Consider the following 13,717-nt stretch of genomic DNA (forward strand, 5'->3'; position numbering starts at 1 on the left):
CATTAATATTTTTCCTAATAAGTTGGTCAACATAATACCGGAATCATAAGTAAATATATTTCAAGATGATTCTATCTAACTTTTATCTAATATCCACTGATTTAGTGTTTTTCCAAAATAGTTCTTGCTAGCAAGAAAAAGTCTCTAATTCAAACTTTTAAAAATGTATAGAATTAAAATTTTCTCTATAAATAGGAGTCAATCCTAGGCAAGAAAATCACAACAACTACACTACTACAACAAAGAAATTTTATCCCTCATATCCAAACAAACACATTTCTCCTACCCTTTATCCATGGCTAGAAACAAAGTGAACTATGCATTGATTGAAGATGCTAGTAAAAGAAAAGTGTCATATAATAAAAGACTGAAAGGGCTCTTGAAAAAATTTGATGAACTGAATACACTTTGTGATGTTGAAGTGGCTACAATCATATACGGCCCTTACAGAAATGAATCATATACATTTCCAAATAATGATGTTGTACGCAACACTTTTATAACGTTTAAGGAGTTGCCGACATTGGAGAGATCTAAATGCATGGTGACAAGAGAAGAGTTCACCATGCAAAGGATCAAGAAGTTGGAGGAACAACTTCAAAAGGTAAGGAAGGAAAATACGGTCAAGGAAATGAAAAATTAGATGTATGAGGTGTTCAAGAGTAAAAATGTTTCAGCGGACATGAACCCTTCCAATCTCAACAACCTACGTTGCGTAATCAAGAAAAAACACAAAAAAGGTACATGATCAAATGATAAAAGAGGATGATGGAGAGGGTTCTACATCGAATGTCCCTCAACCCATTGTTGAACCAATGGTACCCAGTAGGAACAACTCTGAAGAACCAAGGGATCCTTCTCCTCTATTGTTTTCACAAATATTTCCTCCAATGGTTCCACAATTGTTTTCTCCAATGCCTCAACACATGGCTGTTGGAAGACCACTTGGACTGACCCCTCCAATGCCATCAACAATAATGGATTCTCTGATTCCTTCACCAATGATGGATTCTTTGATGCCTGCACCGATGATTGATTCTCCGATGCCTTCATTAATAATGGCTCCTCCAATGTATTCTCCTGTGTCTCCTACAATGACACATCAAATGGAACCTACAATGGATATCCCTTGAATTGGTGTATCGACGTCAATGAATAACAATCAGAACTCCTCTGTTGACTTACCAGATAGCCCTACAATTTCTGAGTTTTTCAACTGGAATGATGATGCTATGATGACTTTATTAGATGATCCATTTTTTAAAAATATTAATGTGCAAGATTCAAACCACACCAAAAAATTCGAAGGACCAATATGTGTATTTTTAATTAGTACTATTTTCTATGTACATATGGTCAAAATGACTATTTATGTTGTTTACTACTTTTGATATCTAAATTATGTCATTGGACTCTTCGAATAAGTTTCCCTTTGTCCTCCTTTGAAGTATCCTTTTGTCGTATTTCTTAATTTGTTTCAAAGTTTGTAGTTTCATTCCCTTATTAAATTGATGGTCAATTATTTTATTGTTTATTAGATACAAATTTATTTATTTTTTCATTTACTACTATTATTATTGAAATGTTGTTGTTAGTATAATTTTTTAAAATGAACTCTTACACTTAAAATTGTAACAAACCAATTTATATAAAGGGTAAAATTTTATGTTGAAACTTTCTGGTGTAAACTAGTAACACATCTAATATTAAAATTGAATTAAATAATAGAATTAATTGTCTTATTTAATATTCATATATATATATATATATTATTTTTTTTAAATATTGTGATAGTACAAGATTCATTAATCTTGTGGCTTTGTAGGTTAAAAATATCAAAGGTTCTATTTTAACTTAATTTTTAGAATTGATGTTTGCACTCCCAAAACATAGAATTGGATCATCACATTTATATTTTGGTTCCTTTTTTCTCAGATTTTTCTCCCTTCGTGAAGTAGAGAAATTCTTCCTATGTTTGAAGTCTATTGGATAAAATAAATGTATCCCCTGCATTAGAAAAATAATTTTCTGTTTTTATTTATCAATTGGAAGACACAAATATTCAGATAAGAAATAAAAAATAAGGCAAGGGAGATGATAATATATTAGTAGGTAAAAAGTGAACCATGACGGTTAATGATACACCAAATTTAATATAAAATTGAGATTTACAAATATCCTAAGGTTTCTGAAACATGTCAGTGAATGTTTTAAGATTGTTGAAATATATTTTTTATGATGTTCATTTGACCCAAATGGGCATCTTTATGTTGTGATAATTTTCCCGTTTCACCATGCACTGTTAATTTTGAACAACTGTTGGTCCGTATATATATTTTTGGTTGTGCATATTCATGTGTTATAGTATATCTTTTGGGTTTTATTTATACTATAGTTCTTTCCGAAAAGTTTTCTTTATTGTCAAACACGGTGACTTGTCCAATTAATGATTTCCTAGAGACAAAGTCAAAGTAAGATACTATGGATAGTTTGGTTGATACCAAGTGACTGATATGATCCAAATAAATTAAGTCAATTTTAAAATGATCCATGATATTTAGTGTTAATATTTTCATTTAGTTGTTATCATTCCTATAGAGTCTAATGCGTCAAGTTGGTATTGATATAGTTGTTTTCTATTTGGTTGACATTTTCCATGAGTGGTGACTTATTGTCTTCACCTTTACATATATCGTACCTAGAAGTCCTAATTGACCTTAAAATGAGTATGTATGAATTAGTAGAGCAATACATAATAAGCAAGTTTATGATACTACGTATGTGCATGTTGACATCTTCCTGAGAGTGAGTGTTTGATTCTGAATCTTAAATTCTCTACTTTCATTTATACTATATGTTTTGGGGATCTTCTTTTCCTGAGTTGGCACATATAAATAGAAGAGGTTATTGCCATTGCCAAATGGTTTTCGTGAAATAAGACATATATTTTATGAATAATAATTGAGATTAAATGTTGTCTTCTGATAAACCGTGGCTTCTATGATTCAGCGTTACTTCAAATCGAATTCCTGTTAGGTACAAGAGTGAAGTATGTCTAAGAGAGTTTTCAGTTTTTTTTAGGATTTGAGGTCCTAAGTTGGAAAATTGTGGAATTTTAGCCTTTTTGTTGACTTTAGTCAATATTTGGTGTTTGGATGCTTGGATCAGAATTGTCAGAGTTCTGTTGGATTAGGGTAATCATTTTGGCCTTCGTGAGATCTCGATTGAATTTTCAGAGTTCTCGAGTTTGATTTAGCCTTTTTAGGCGTTATGATTAGTTTCTTGTGACTTACACGAAACTCGGGTCAAGGAAAACTCAGATTCTTGTTTCAATGATTCCATTTTGTATAGATCGTCAAGTATAGTCAGTTTTCAAATATGATTTGTATGTACGATATTTCAAAAAAATCCTAATGGTCCTTTTGTTGTTTTGAGAGGTAACTTAATTTTTTGGTCCATGAGTTATATACCCTTCGCGTTTGTGATAGGCATTTTGTGTAAGAGACCTTCACTTAATCCAGGGCATGATCTCTAAAGTGAAGGGCAAACTTTAATGGGTTTAGCTTAAGTAAGCCAAGGTGTGCTTTAGCGATGATTACTTACGTGGAGCCTGGTTTAAAAAAGTGAGACCCCCACTTTAAGTGGGGTTCGCTTAAGCGAAACCTGGTTTTGCCTAAGAGATCTGAGAGGGATTTTGGCCTACCATTTCAAGGATTAATTCCCATTTTCTAATTTTGAGATTTGTAAAATCCTTGAAGGCGATTTTGATAATATTTCTTGGGCTAAGCCATTTGGATAACCCTTTCTGACCCTAAAACTTTAATTTCCTTTAATCATTTATGGATTTTCTTTGCATACACACAGAGGTGACATCATGTTTTAAAAGGCTTTTCTTTATATTGCACTTGTTTTAAACTGCTTTATATTGAAATGAGTTCAGTTATGTTGAGTTGAGTTGAGCCAGGTAAGTTCTTCAGTTCCTTTCAGATTCTTTTCAAGCCTATGCTATGTTTAGCATTCCAACTAGCATGCTCGTACATTCAATGTATTGATGCTTGTTGGCCTGTATCGTATTATGATGCAGACACAGGTAACTAGGATTGACATCCAGCACATCGTTGATCCAGTGAGCAGTTTAGAGTCTGTTGGTGTGCCTCTTTGCATTCCGAAGGATCCCTTTTGTTTACTTTCAATATTAGATAGTTCATTAGGATGTCGTGGGCCTGTCCCGACATACATCTCATTTGTTTTTGAGGCTTCATAGATAGTTAGTTAGATGTTAGTTCATTTGTCATCATTTTTTATTGGCTTATGTTCAGATTTGAGTTGTCATTTTGGCTATGTTAAATGTGTTTTTAAAAAACATTATAAGTTCAGTTTGAGACAGTTAAGTTGTTTAGCATTTGAACTCCTTTCTTATTGCATATAGTCTTTTGCTGAGTAAGTAAGCCAGGCCAAGGGTTCGCTTGGGGCCAGCAATGGTTCTCGAGTGGCTGTCCCACCCAAGGTGTAGGCTGGGGGCATGACAAACTTGGTATCAGAGCACAGAGTTCAAGAGTCCTAGGGAGTGTATGAAGCCGTGTCTGTAGAGTCTTATTTATCGGTGTGAAGCACGCCACATCTATAATTAGGAGGCTGCAACAGTTAGGAAAATTTCTCACTTCTATCACACTCATTTCGTGCGTTAGAGTTTGATCTCTAAAAAGTTTCCCTCTAATTCACGCTTGCGCGTGTTTTCAGATAATCATGCCTTCTCAAAGAGTAGTCAGAGGTCGTCCTGCTAGGAGAAATGTCGAGGAACAAGGGGTACCTAATGCACTAGAAGTGCAACCCCAAGAAGAGGTCACCAAAAAGTTAAGTTGCGACCTATCAATTTGGACAAAGAGATAATCGACACGAAGTGGCTGATACTTCAAGGATCCATGAGCTTTTTAGGATGAACCCACCAAGCTTCACATGTTCAAGTGTCATTGAGGATCCGGAGAACTTCATTGACGAGCTGAAAAAGGTATTTGTAACACCCTAGAAAATTTTTCGAAAAAAGTATCGAACCGTTCTTCGTAGTGAGTGAGGTTTTACCAAGGAATTAAGATTTATTGAGTGTTAAGTCCCTATATGTAGCACCTTGAGTTCCAAAAAGAACTAAATTGGAAATAGCAAAATCTGAAATTTTGCAAGTTAAGCTAAGTATGAGTTTTGGGTCAACTTAAAATGACCATAACTCCTAGCTCAGGATGTGTTACGTGTTATACCACATACCTTGGGAAATATCTTTGAATTATCTTTCCAACGCCACCGAGTTTGCTAAGTTTCAAGTTCAGATGAGTGAGATATGGCCTTTTGAAGTTAGGATGTCCAGTTAAGGAAAGTTAGCCGAAGATAGTAAGGGCAATTTTGGTCTTTTCCTTACCCAATCGGATTTAATTCATTTTTAGTAATATTTTAAGGGTCTAATCCTATTAGTTTCAGTTTTATAATCCTAAAATTAGCCTAGGGTTTTAGTTGAGAGTTCAAGAAGAGAAAAGAAGAAGAGAAAAGAGGAGAGAGGATCAAGCGTTCGTCAAAATTCTTGCGTCTTGTTGAGGATTTTCACCATGGGTTTAATCCTGAAGAGGTATGTAAGCTTTCTTAGTGTTGGGTTTGTTCACCCACACGCCAAACATATTATTGGCAACAAATTTCATTCTTGAATTTGAAAGATTTGAGTTCATGATAGGTGTTCTTGAAGTTCATTCTAAATCTTGTTGTGTTGGGTTTTGGATGATTTATTGAGATCAAAGTGAGTGTTTTAAGGGATGTATTGAGTATATTAGAGTGTAATTATGTTAAGTAATCAATTCTAAGTGATTGGGGAAGAAACCATTCGATTCTAGGCAAAATAGGGTGAGAAAACGAGAAAAGAAACTTTTTGAATTTTCTGGGTTGGGGCTTGGCGCGATGTGCCTGCCAGAGCGCCCCAAACCCACCTCTGAAGTTTACAGGCTGGTGCCCCGCACCACCCATAGCGCTAGGGTCGGTTGCCCTGTTTGAGTTCGTTTAAAGTGCACTTTCACTCCTTTTCGATTCTAACTAATCTAAGCTACTTCTAAACACCTAAAATCATTCCTAACATGATCATAAATTTGAATTCATAATTCAAATTCAAGGTAGAGTTGAGAGTTAAGTTTTGAGAATTCTTTCGAACATTCTATGAGAGTCCCTTTGAGTCCTTTTGTGGAGTCTTCTACAACTTCTAGTAACTTGTTTCAAGACTCGAGCAAGTGAGTATGAGAATGATGAGAATATATTCATGAGTCTACTTTGTCATCACGAGATCCTTCATATGATGAAACATAACTCCTGAATTCATAATTCACATTCAAGAGAGAGTTAAAAGTAGAGTTCAAGAAAGTCTTTGAGTTCAATTGTGAATCCTTTGAGATCAACTATCGATTTGAAATAAGTTTTGAGGAAGTAAGTAAGAGAAAGAGAAGATTTGTATACATGAGTTCTATAATGTTATGTAGACCTACGAGTCAAGTCGTTCATGCCCATAAACTCCGCATGAACTCCAAAAGTTGAGTATCTATGAGAGGAGTAATATCTCCATGTCCTAAGTCTTAAGTATTGAGTTTATAACCCATTTGAGATTATAATCTTAATCATGGGACTATTACCTATTGCCCATGAAGTCTACGAGTTGATTTGTTCATGCCCATAATTCCGCATGAATATTATAAGTCAAACAATCTTGAGATGAGAAACATCTTTTAGTCCTTGAGTTGAGTAGTTCATGCTCATAAATTCCGCATGAACCCTCTAAGTTGAGCATTCTTGAAATGAGCAGTATCATTGAAGTTCTTGAGTTCCAACTATTGAGCTCGATCTATGGTTATTGAAAACCTTGCATTGAGTCGTTCATGTCCATAATTCGGCATGAACCATATTTTAAGAAGTCTTTTACAAATGTTTTAACTTTGTTTTAAGAACTAAGTTTTGAGTTTAGCAAGGAATAAAGAGTAAAGAGTTGAGTTCATTTCATCAAAAGAGTATATCGGGACTATGTATTCCCAAAGAGTAAATGTTTTCACATTTAAACAAGAAAGGAAACTGAGATTTCCAAAGTGAAACTATGATTTCCAAGAGAGCTTTCATGCTAAGTTTTGAGTAATTATCTCAAACCAAAGAAAGAGTTTTGTTTTTACAAACCTATGAGCTAAGTACGTTTTGGGAGTAGTATTGAGCACCATTTGGGAATGCGAGTTCAGATAACTCAAGTCTCCATAAACCATGTTTCTATCATGGGTATTAATGGGTCATACTTTTTAGATGATCACATAAGTTAAGATAGTGGATCCACTAAGTTAAAGCATTCTATATGATGGCAAAGTATAGGATAGTTCTGGCAGCATGAGCAAGACGATGTATTACCACTTAGGCTCATAGTGGTGGTTTTCGGTTAGAGAATCTCCCACAGAAACTATATTACTTTATTATATAAGTAAAGTTGAGTTTGTTATTGCATTTTCTTTAAAGAACTAAGTTGCTTTTACAGTTTTATAAGCTTTCTATATATTGCATCTTTTACTATTGCATTATCCTTGAGTATCATGAGTTAAGTATTTCAAGTTGAGTATCATATCTTTGAGTTGAGTATCTAATCTCTGAGTTGAGCATCTTATCCATGAGTATTCCTTGAGTTGAGCAAGTTTGAGAAGAGGTAAGTATGTTTCCTTTTTATCAAGTTTCAAGCTTATGTTTATGCTTTAGAATTCCTCTTACATGCTAGTACATTCCACGTATTGAGCCATTTGGTCTGCATCTTTTCATGATGCAGACACAGGTATTCAGGATCATCAACAGGAGCTTCGTTGATACATCCGAGAGTTCGAGTTAGCTATGGTGAGCCTCCTTGCTTCCGGAGGATTTCATTTACCTTTCAGTTTAGTCAGGATGTCGTGGGTCTTGTCCCGACTTCCATCTTTATCAGTTAGAGGCTTCATAGATAGTCAATATAGTTGAGAAGTCTGTATTATTTATTTATTTTATTAAATAGTTCAAAGACTTAAGTTGCCAATTTTGGGGTGAGTTGAATATATTTTATTATTCATAGTTTTCATTTTAGTTAAAGTTTGAATTTAAGTTTTATGAACTTTTATTTCAGTTTTTAAGCTTTGTATGCTTGAATAAGTTTTTCGCTTGTAGTCAGCCAGGATGAGGGTTCACTTGGGGACCAACAATGATCTTCAAGTTCTGGCCACGTCAAGGGTGTAGGCTCGGGTCATGACAGTATTTGATGTGATGCATGTTGTTGATGCGGAGAGGGTGGAACTAGCTGCATACCAAATGAAGGGTGTCGCTAGAATCTGGTTCGACCAAAGGAAAAAGAATAGGGCTGAGGATGCACCAATAGTGAGTTGGGTTGTGTTTGAGAGTGCTCTCATGGGGCGTTTCTTTCCCCGTGAGTTGTGAGAGACAAAGATAAAAGAGTTTCTCACCCTTAATCTGGAGTCTATGAGTGCTCATGAGTACAGTATGAAGTTCACACAACTTTCCCACTATGCTCCGGAGATGGTTGCTAACATGAAGAGAAAGATGAGTTTATTTGTTGCTGGGTTGTCTCATCAGTCAAGCAAGGAAGGAAAGGCAACTATGCTAGTAGGGGATATGGACCAAGGAAGGCTTATGATCTATGTACAACAAGTTGAGGAGGAAAAGCTGAATGATAGAGAAGAGGTTAAGAATAAGAGGGCTAAGACATCAGGGAACGAGTTCAGGCAGCAAAAGAGTAGTGTGAACCGGTCTTTCTTCTAACAGAAACAGAAGGGACATGCCCCAACATCTACTAGTGCACATGCACCTAAGAACAAAGGTGAGTACAATAGTTAGAATTCCTAGAGTTTCAGAGCTAAACCTGCCTATTTTCAAGGCAGTATTACACAAAAGGGTAGTAAGCTTCCTGCATGTACTAAGTGTGGTAGGAACCACTCATGGATGTGTCATGATGGCTCCACTGATTGTTTCAAGTGTGGTCATAATGGTCATTTTATGAGGGAGTATCTTGAGAACAGGTAGAGTAATGGTAAAGAGGGTAATAAATCCCAGTCTTCTTCAGTTGCTTCACCAAACGGAGCTGCACCTATAAGAGCTACTTCAGGTACTGGTGGAGGAACGTACCACTTGTATGCTATCAATAGTCGCCCAGAGCAAGAGGATTCACCAGATGTTGTCACTGGTATGATCCAAGTTTTTGACTTTACTGTTTATGCTTTGTTAGACACAGGAGCGAGTTTACCTTTTGTAACTCCTTATGTTGCTATGAATTTTGATGTTATTCCTGAATAACTTAGTCAACCATTCAGTGTGTCTACATCTGTTGGTGATTATATTCTAGCAGAAAGACTTTATCGTGATTGTTCCGTTTCTAGCAATCACAAGAGTACCATGGTTGATTTAATTGATTTAGACATGGTAGATTTTGATGTCATTCTTGGTATGGACTAGCTTCAGGCATGTTATGCCTCGGTTGATTGTAGAACTCGAGTTGTCAGGTTTCAGTTTCCAAATGAGCTAGTCTTAGAGAAGAAAAGTAGTTCAACAGTGCCTAAGGGTCATTTCATTTCATCTCTTAAGGCAAGAAAGTTAGTTTCTAACGGTTGTATCTATCACTTAGTCTGAGTTAATGACCCTGGTGTTGAGATACCTCCCATTCAGTCAGTTTCTATAGTAAAAAAGTTTCCAGAAGTCTTTCTAGATGATCTTCTCAGAGTCCCCCCTGAGAGAGAGATAGACTTCGGTATAGACCTTATTCCAGATACTCGTCCTATATCTATTCCGCCATATAGAATGGCACTAGCAGAGTTGAAAGAGCTTAAAGAGCAGTTGAAAGACCTTTTAGAGAAAGCGTTTATTCGACCAAGTGTCTCACCTTGGGGCACTCCGGTCTTGTTTGTGAGAAAGAAAGATGGTTCCCTTAGGATGTGTATAGATTACCGCCAATTGAACAAGGTTACCATCAAGAACAAGTATCCTCTTTCGAGAATTAAATATCTTTTCGATCAGCTTCAGGGTACTTCTTGTTTTTCAAAAATAGACCTCAGATCTGGCTACCATCAGTTGAAAGTAAGGGAATGTGATATTCCAAAGATAACATTCAGGACCCGTTAAGGTCATTATGAGTTTTTGGTCATATCGTTTGGTTTGACTAATGCACCAGCAACGTCCATGGACCTTATGAATAGAGTCTTCAAATCTTATTTAGATATGTTTGTTATAGTCTTCATTGATGATATACTAATCTATTCAAGGAATGAAGAAAATCATGCTAGCCATCAGAATAGTTCTTCAAACTTTGAAAGATAGGAAGTTGTATGCCAAGTTCTCTAAGTGTGAGTTTTGGCTTGAGTCTGTGGCATTCTTGGGCCACATAATTTCCAGTGATGGAATTAGAGTTGACACTCAGAAGATAGAGGCAGTGCAGAACAAGCCTCGACCCACATCTCTAACGGATATTAGGAGTTTCTTGGGGTTGGCTGACTATTATAGAAGGTTCGTCGATGGGTTCTCGTCTATTTCGTCTCCTTTGACCAAGTCGACTCAGAAAACAGTGAAGTTTCAATGGTCTGAAGCTTGTGAGAAAAGCTTTTAGAAATAGAAATAAAGGTTAACTCTTGCCCCAAATATGACCTTACCGAGAGGTACTCAAGGTTTTGTGGTGTATTGTGATACATCTAGAGTTGGCTTGGGTTGTGTATTAACGCAGAATGGCAAAGTTATATCTTATGCCTCTAGACAATTGAAAGTTCATGGGAAGAACTATCCAACACATGACTTAGAGTTGGTTGTCGTAGTATTTGCTTTGAAAATATGGCGTCATTATCTGTATGGTATGCATGTGGATGTGTTCACCAATCATAAGAGCCTTCAGTATGTGTTTAGTCAGAAAGAGCTTAATCTCAGACAAAAGAGGTGGCTAGAATTACTTAAGGGTTATGGCATGAGTATTCTTTACCACCCAAGTAAGACTAATGTTGTTGCTAATTCCTTAAGCAGGTTGTCTATGGGTAGTACCGCCCATGTTGAAGAAAATAAGATAGAGTTAGCAAAAGTTGTGCATAGACTTGCACGATCATGAGTTCTACTAATGGATTCCACAGAAGGAGGAGAGGTGGTGATGAATGGGATTGAATCATCACTAGTGTTAGAAGTAAAAGGAAAGCACGACCAATATAATTTATTTCTTGAATTAAAGGCAAGTGTTCATAAGCAAAAAGTGATGGCTTTTGAAAAAGGGGGAGATAGTGTTTTGAGGTTTTAAGGTGGATTGTGTGATTGGGTATACTTGAAAGTTTCACCCATGAAGGGTGTTATGAGGTTTGGGTAAGAAAGGGAAACTTAGCCCCTAGTATGTTGGTCCTTACAGAAATTCCAAAAGGATTGGTAAGGTATCTCATGAATTGGAGTTACCACAAGAGTTAACAACGGTTCATTCGGTATTCCATGTCTCCAAGTTGGAGGAGTGCATGGGAGATCCTTCACTTATCCTACCAATAGAAGATAATGGTATCAAGGATAGCTTGTCTTATGAGGAGATTCATGTTCAGATTCTAGATTGCCAAGTTCGCTAGTTGAGAACAAAAGAGGTAGCATCAACCAAAGTTCTTTGGAGGAACCAATTTGTTGTGTAAAGTACTTGGGAATCTGAGGAAGATATGAAAAAGAGATATCCACATCTCTTTGAGTCCGGAGAAAAATGCAAACCAATGTACTAATTCTCTTAGTTAGCATGTTGTAATTGCTTTGCTTGTTGGGTGTTTGAACTTGATATTACCACCCTTAGCCTAGTAAGAGTAATCTCATTCGAGGACGAATGTTCCAAAGGGGGAGATATTGTAACATCTCGCAATTTGAAATAGCTAGGAAGAAGTTAAGAATTGGAAATAGTCATTTTTGGAAAGAATTGAAAATCTGGAAATTTGTTTAGGTTAGGAAAAGTGAGTTTTTGGTCAACATCAAACGGTCATAACTCCTAGCTCAGGATGAGTTAGGTGTACCTCCTGATATGGTTGGAAAACTCTTGGAATGATCTTTCCAACGCCGCTGAGTTTGCGCGATTTCGAGTTTATATGAGTAAGTTAAACCCTTTCGAAGGGTAGTTTGGTCTTTTCCTTACCCTTTTATTTTAATTCGTTTTTGGTAATTACTTAGGGGTCTAAACTGAACTTAGTCAGTTTACGCTTTTGGAAAAAGAGTTAGGGTTTTTATAGAAGAGAATAGAAGAGGAGAAAAAAGGAGAAAGGAGGAGAAAGGAGGAGAAAGGAGAAGAACGTTCAAGATTCGTCAACATCGTCGAGTTTGACTTGTGGATTTTGTCGGGGGTGATTCCTACAAGGTATGTGAGATCACATAGCGTTGGGTTATTCGCCCACGTGCAAATCATAATTTATTTCAGCGAATTTAAGTTCTTGAAAGCTTAGAAATTGAGTTCTTGAATGGGTTTGATGAAGTTTCAATAGATTCTTGTTTTGTTGAATTCGTTGAGTAGTTGTTTGATACTAATCTATGATTTTAGGTTCTATTTTGAGTTGAATATGATGTACTTTGAACATTTAATCGATTCTAAGTGTTGGGTAAAAGAACCCACGGAGTTTAGAGGAATTAGAGCCGTAAAACAAAGAAGAGATTTCGCCGGGAGAAATTCAACATCAGTGGCGTGTCGCAGAGCTGGTTCCCAGTTTTGGGAATTTTTGTTTCGCGTTGTGGAGCCGTCACAGAGTCTTCTTGCCTCAAAATTCATTTTCAAAACTAAAAATTAAATATGTCTTCGCGTCGCGGACCATACTCAGATATTGATTTTTTGTCTTTTTCTCAAGTTTAGCTATCTAAATTTATTCCTAAACATCATGAAATATTTCCTATCACAAATCACGATCCTCGAATCCATAATTCAATTGAAGGGATCAATTAGGAGTCAAGTCAAGAGAAGTCAAGAAGTCAAGAGTTAAGTTAAGAGAAGTTCATAAAGTTTCTTTTTTTAAAAGTCTTTTACAAACCTTTTAACTTTGTTCTAAGAGTTAAGTTTTGAGTTGAGTAAAGAGTAATGAGTAAAACTTGAAGTTCATTTCTTCAAAAGTATATGGCAACTATGTATTCCCAAAGGGTGTAAAATGTTTTCACATTTAAACAAGGAAGGAAAACCTTGATTTCCGAAGAGCCTTTGAGCTAGTTTTCAGAAAAGAGTAAATGCTTTCATAATTAAGAAAAAGGGCAAACTTTGATGTCCAAGATAGCCTTTGAGCTAAGTTTTGAGCAATTATCTCAAATCAGAGAAAGAAGTATGTTTTAAACATAAAGAACTAATATCATATTTTGGGAGTAGTATTGAGCACCGATATGGGGATGAGCTTGAGTTCAGATAACTCACATCTCCATAATCCATGTAGCCATCATGGGTAGAAATGTGTCATACTTTTTAGATGAATCCTTTTCGCATAGACTAGTGGATCCAATTAGTAATTTAGGTCCTATACCCCTGGCAAGGTATAGGATGCGATGACAGCGTGAGGGAGATCATTGTATCATCACAATAGCTCTTATGTGATGGTTTTCGGTTAGATAAACTCCCACAACAGTACTTTGTATTTTTATATACATCAGTTTGTTTGTATTTTTCATACATCTCAGAGTTATTTGTATCTTTGCATATACACAGAGTTGACATCATGCTTTAAATAGTTTC

General features: G+C 36.1%; 1 protein-coding gene across 1 annotated transcript; it reads left to right on the forward strand.

Moving 5' to 3' along the window:
* The first annotated feature begins 295 nt into the window (after positions 1-295).
* Positions 296-1,133, forward strand: LOC125837743 (MADS-box protein SOC1-like). Its single transcript, XM_049516818.1, has 2 exons — positions 296-604; positions 741-1,133. The coding sequence occupies exons 1-2, from the start codon at positions 296-298 to the stop codon at positions 1,131-1,133; spliced, it is 702 nt and encodes a 233-aa protein (XP_049372775.1).
* Positions 1,134-13,717: the final 12,584 nt, after the last annotated feature.

This window comes from Solanum verrucosum, unplaced genomic scaffold (assembly GCF_900185275.1).
Source record: "Solanum verrucosum unplaced genomic scaffold, falcon-dt-bn FXZP01000029.1, whole genome shotgun sequence".
NCBI classification, from domain to species: domain Eukaryota; kingdom Viridiplantae; phylum Streptophyta; class Magnoliopsida; order Solanales; family Solanaceae; genus Solanum; species Solanum verrucosum.

Bases quoted from the DNA above. Each gene is read 5' to 3' on its own strand.
- LOC125837743 (XM_049516818.1), top strand. From the start codon at position 296: ATGGCTAGAAACAAAGTGAACTATGCATTGATTGAAGATGCTAGTAAA. The intron at 605-740 runs GTAAGGAAGGAA...AACACAAAAAAG, and splicing joins TGGAGGAACAACTTCAAAAG to GTACATGATCAAATGATAAA.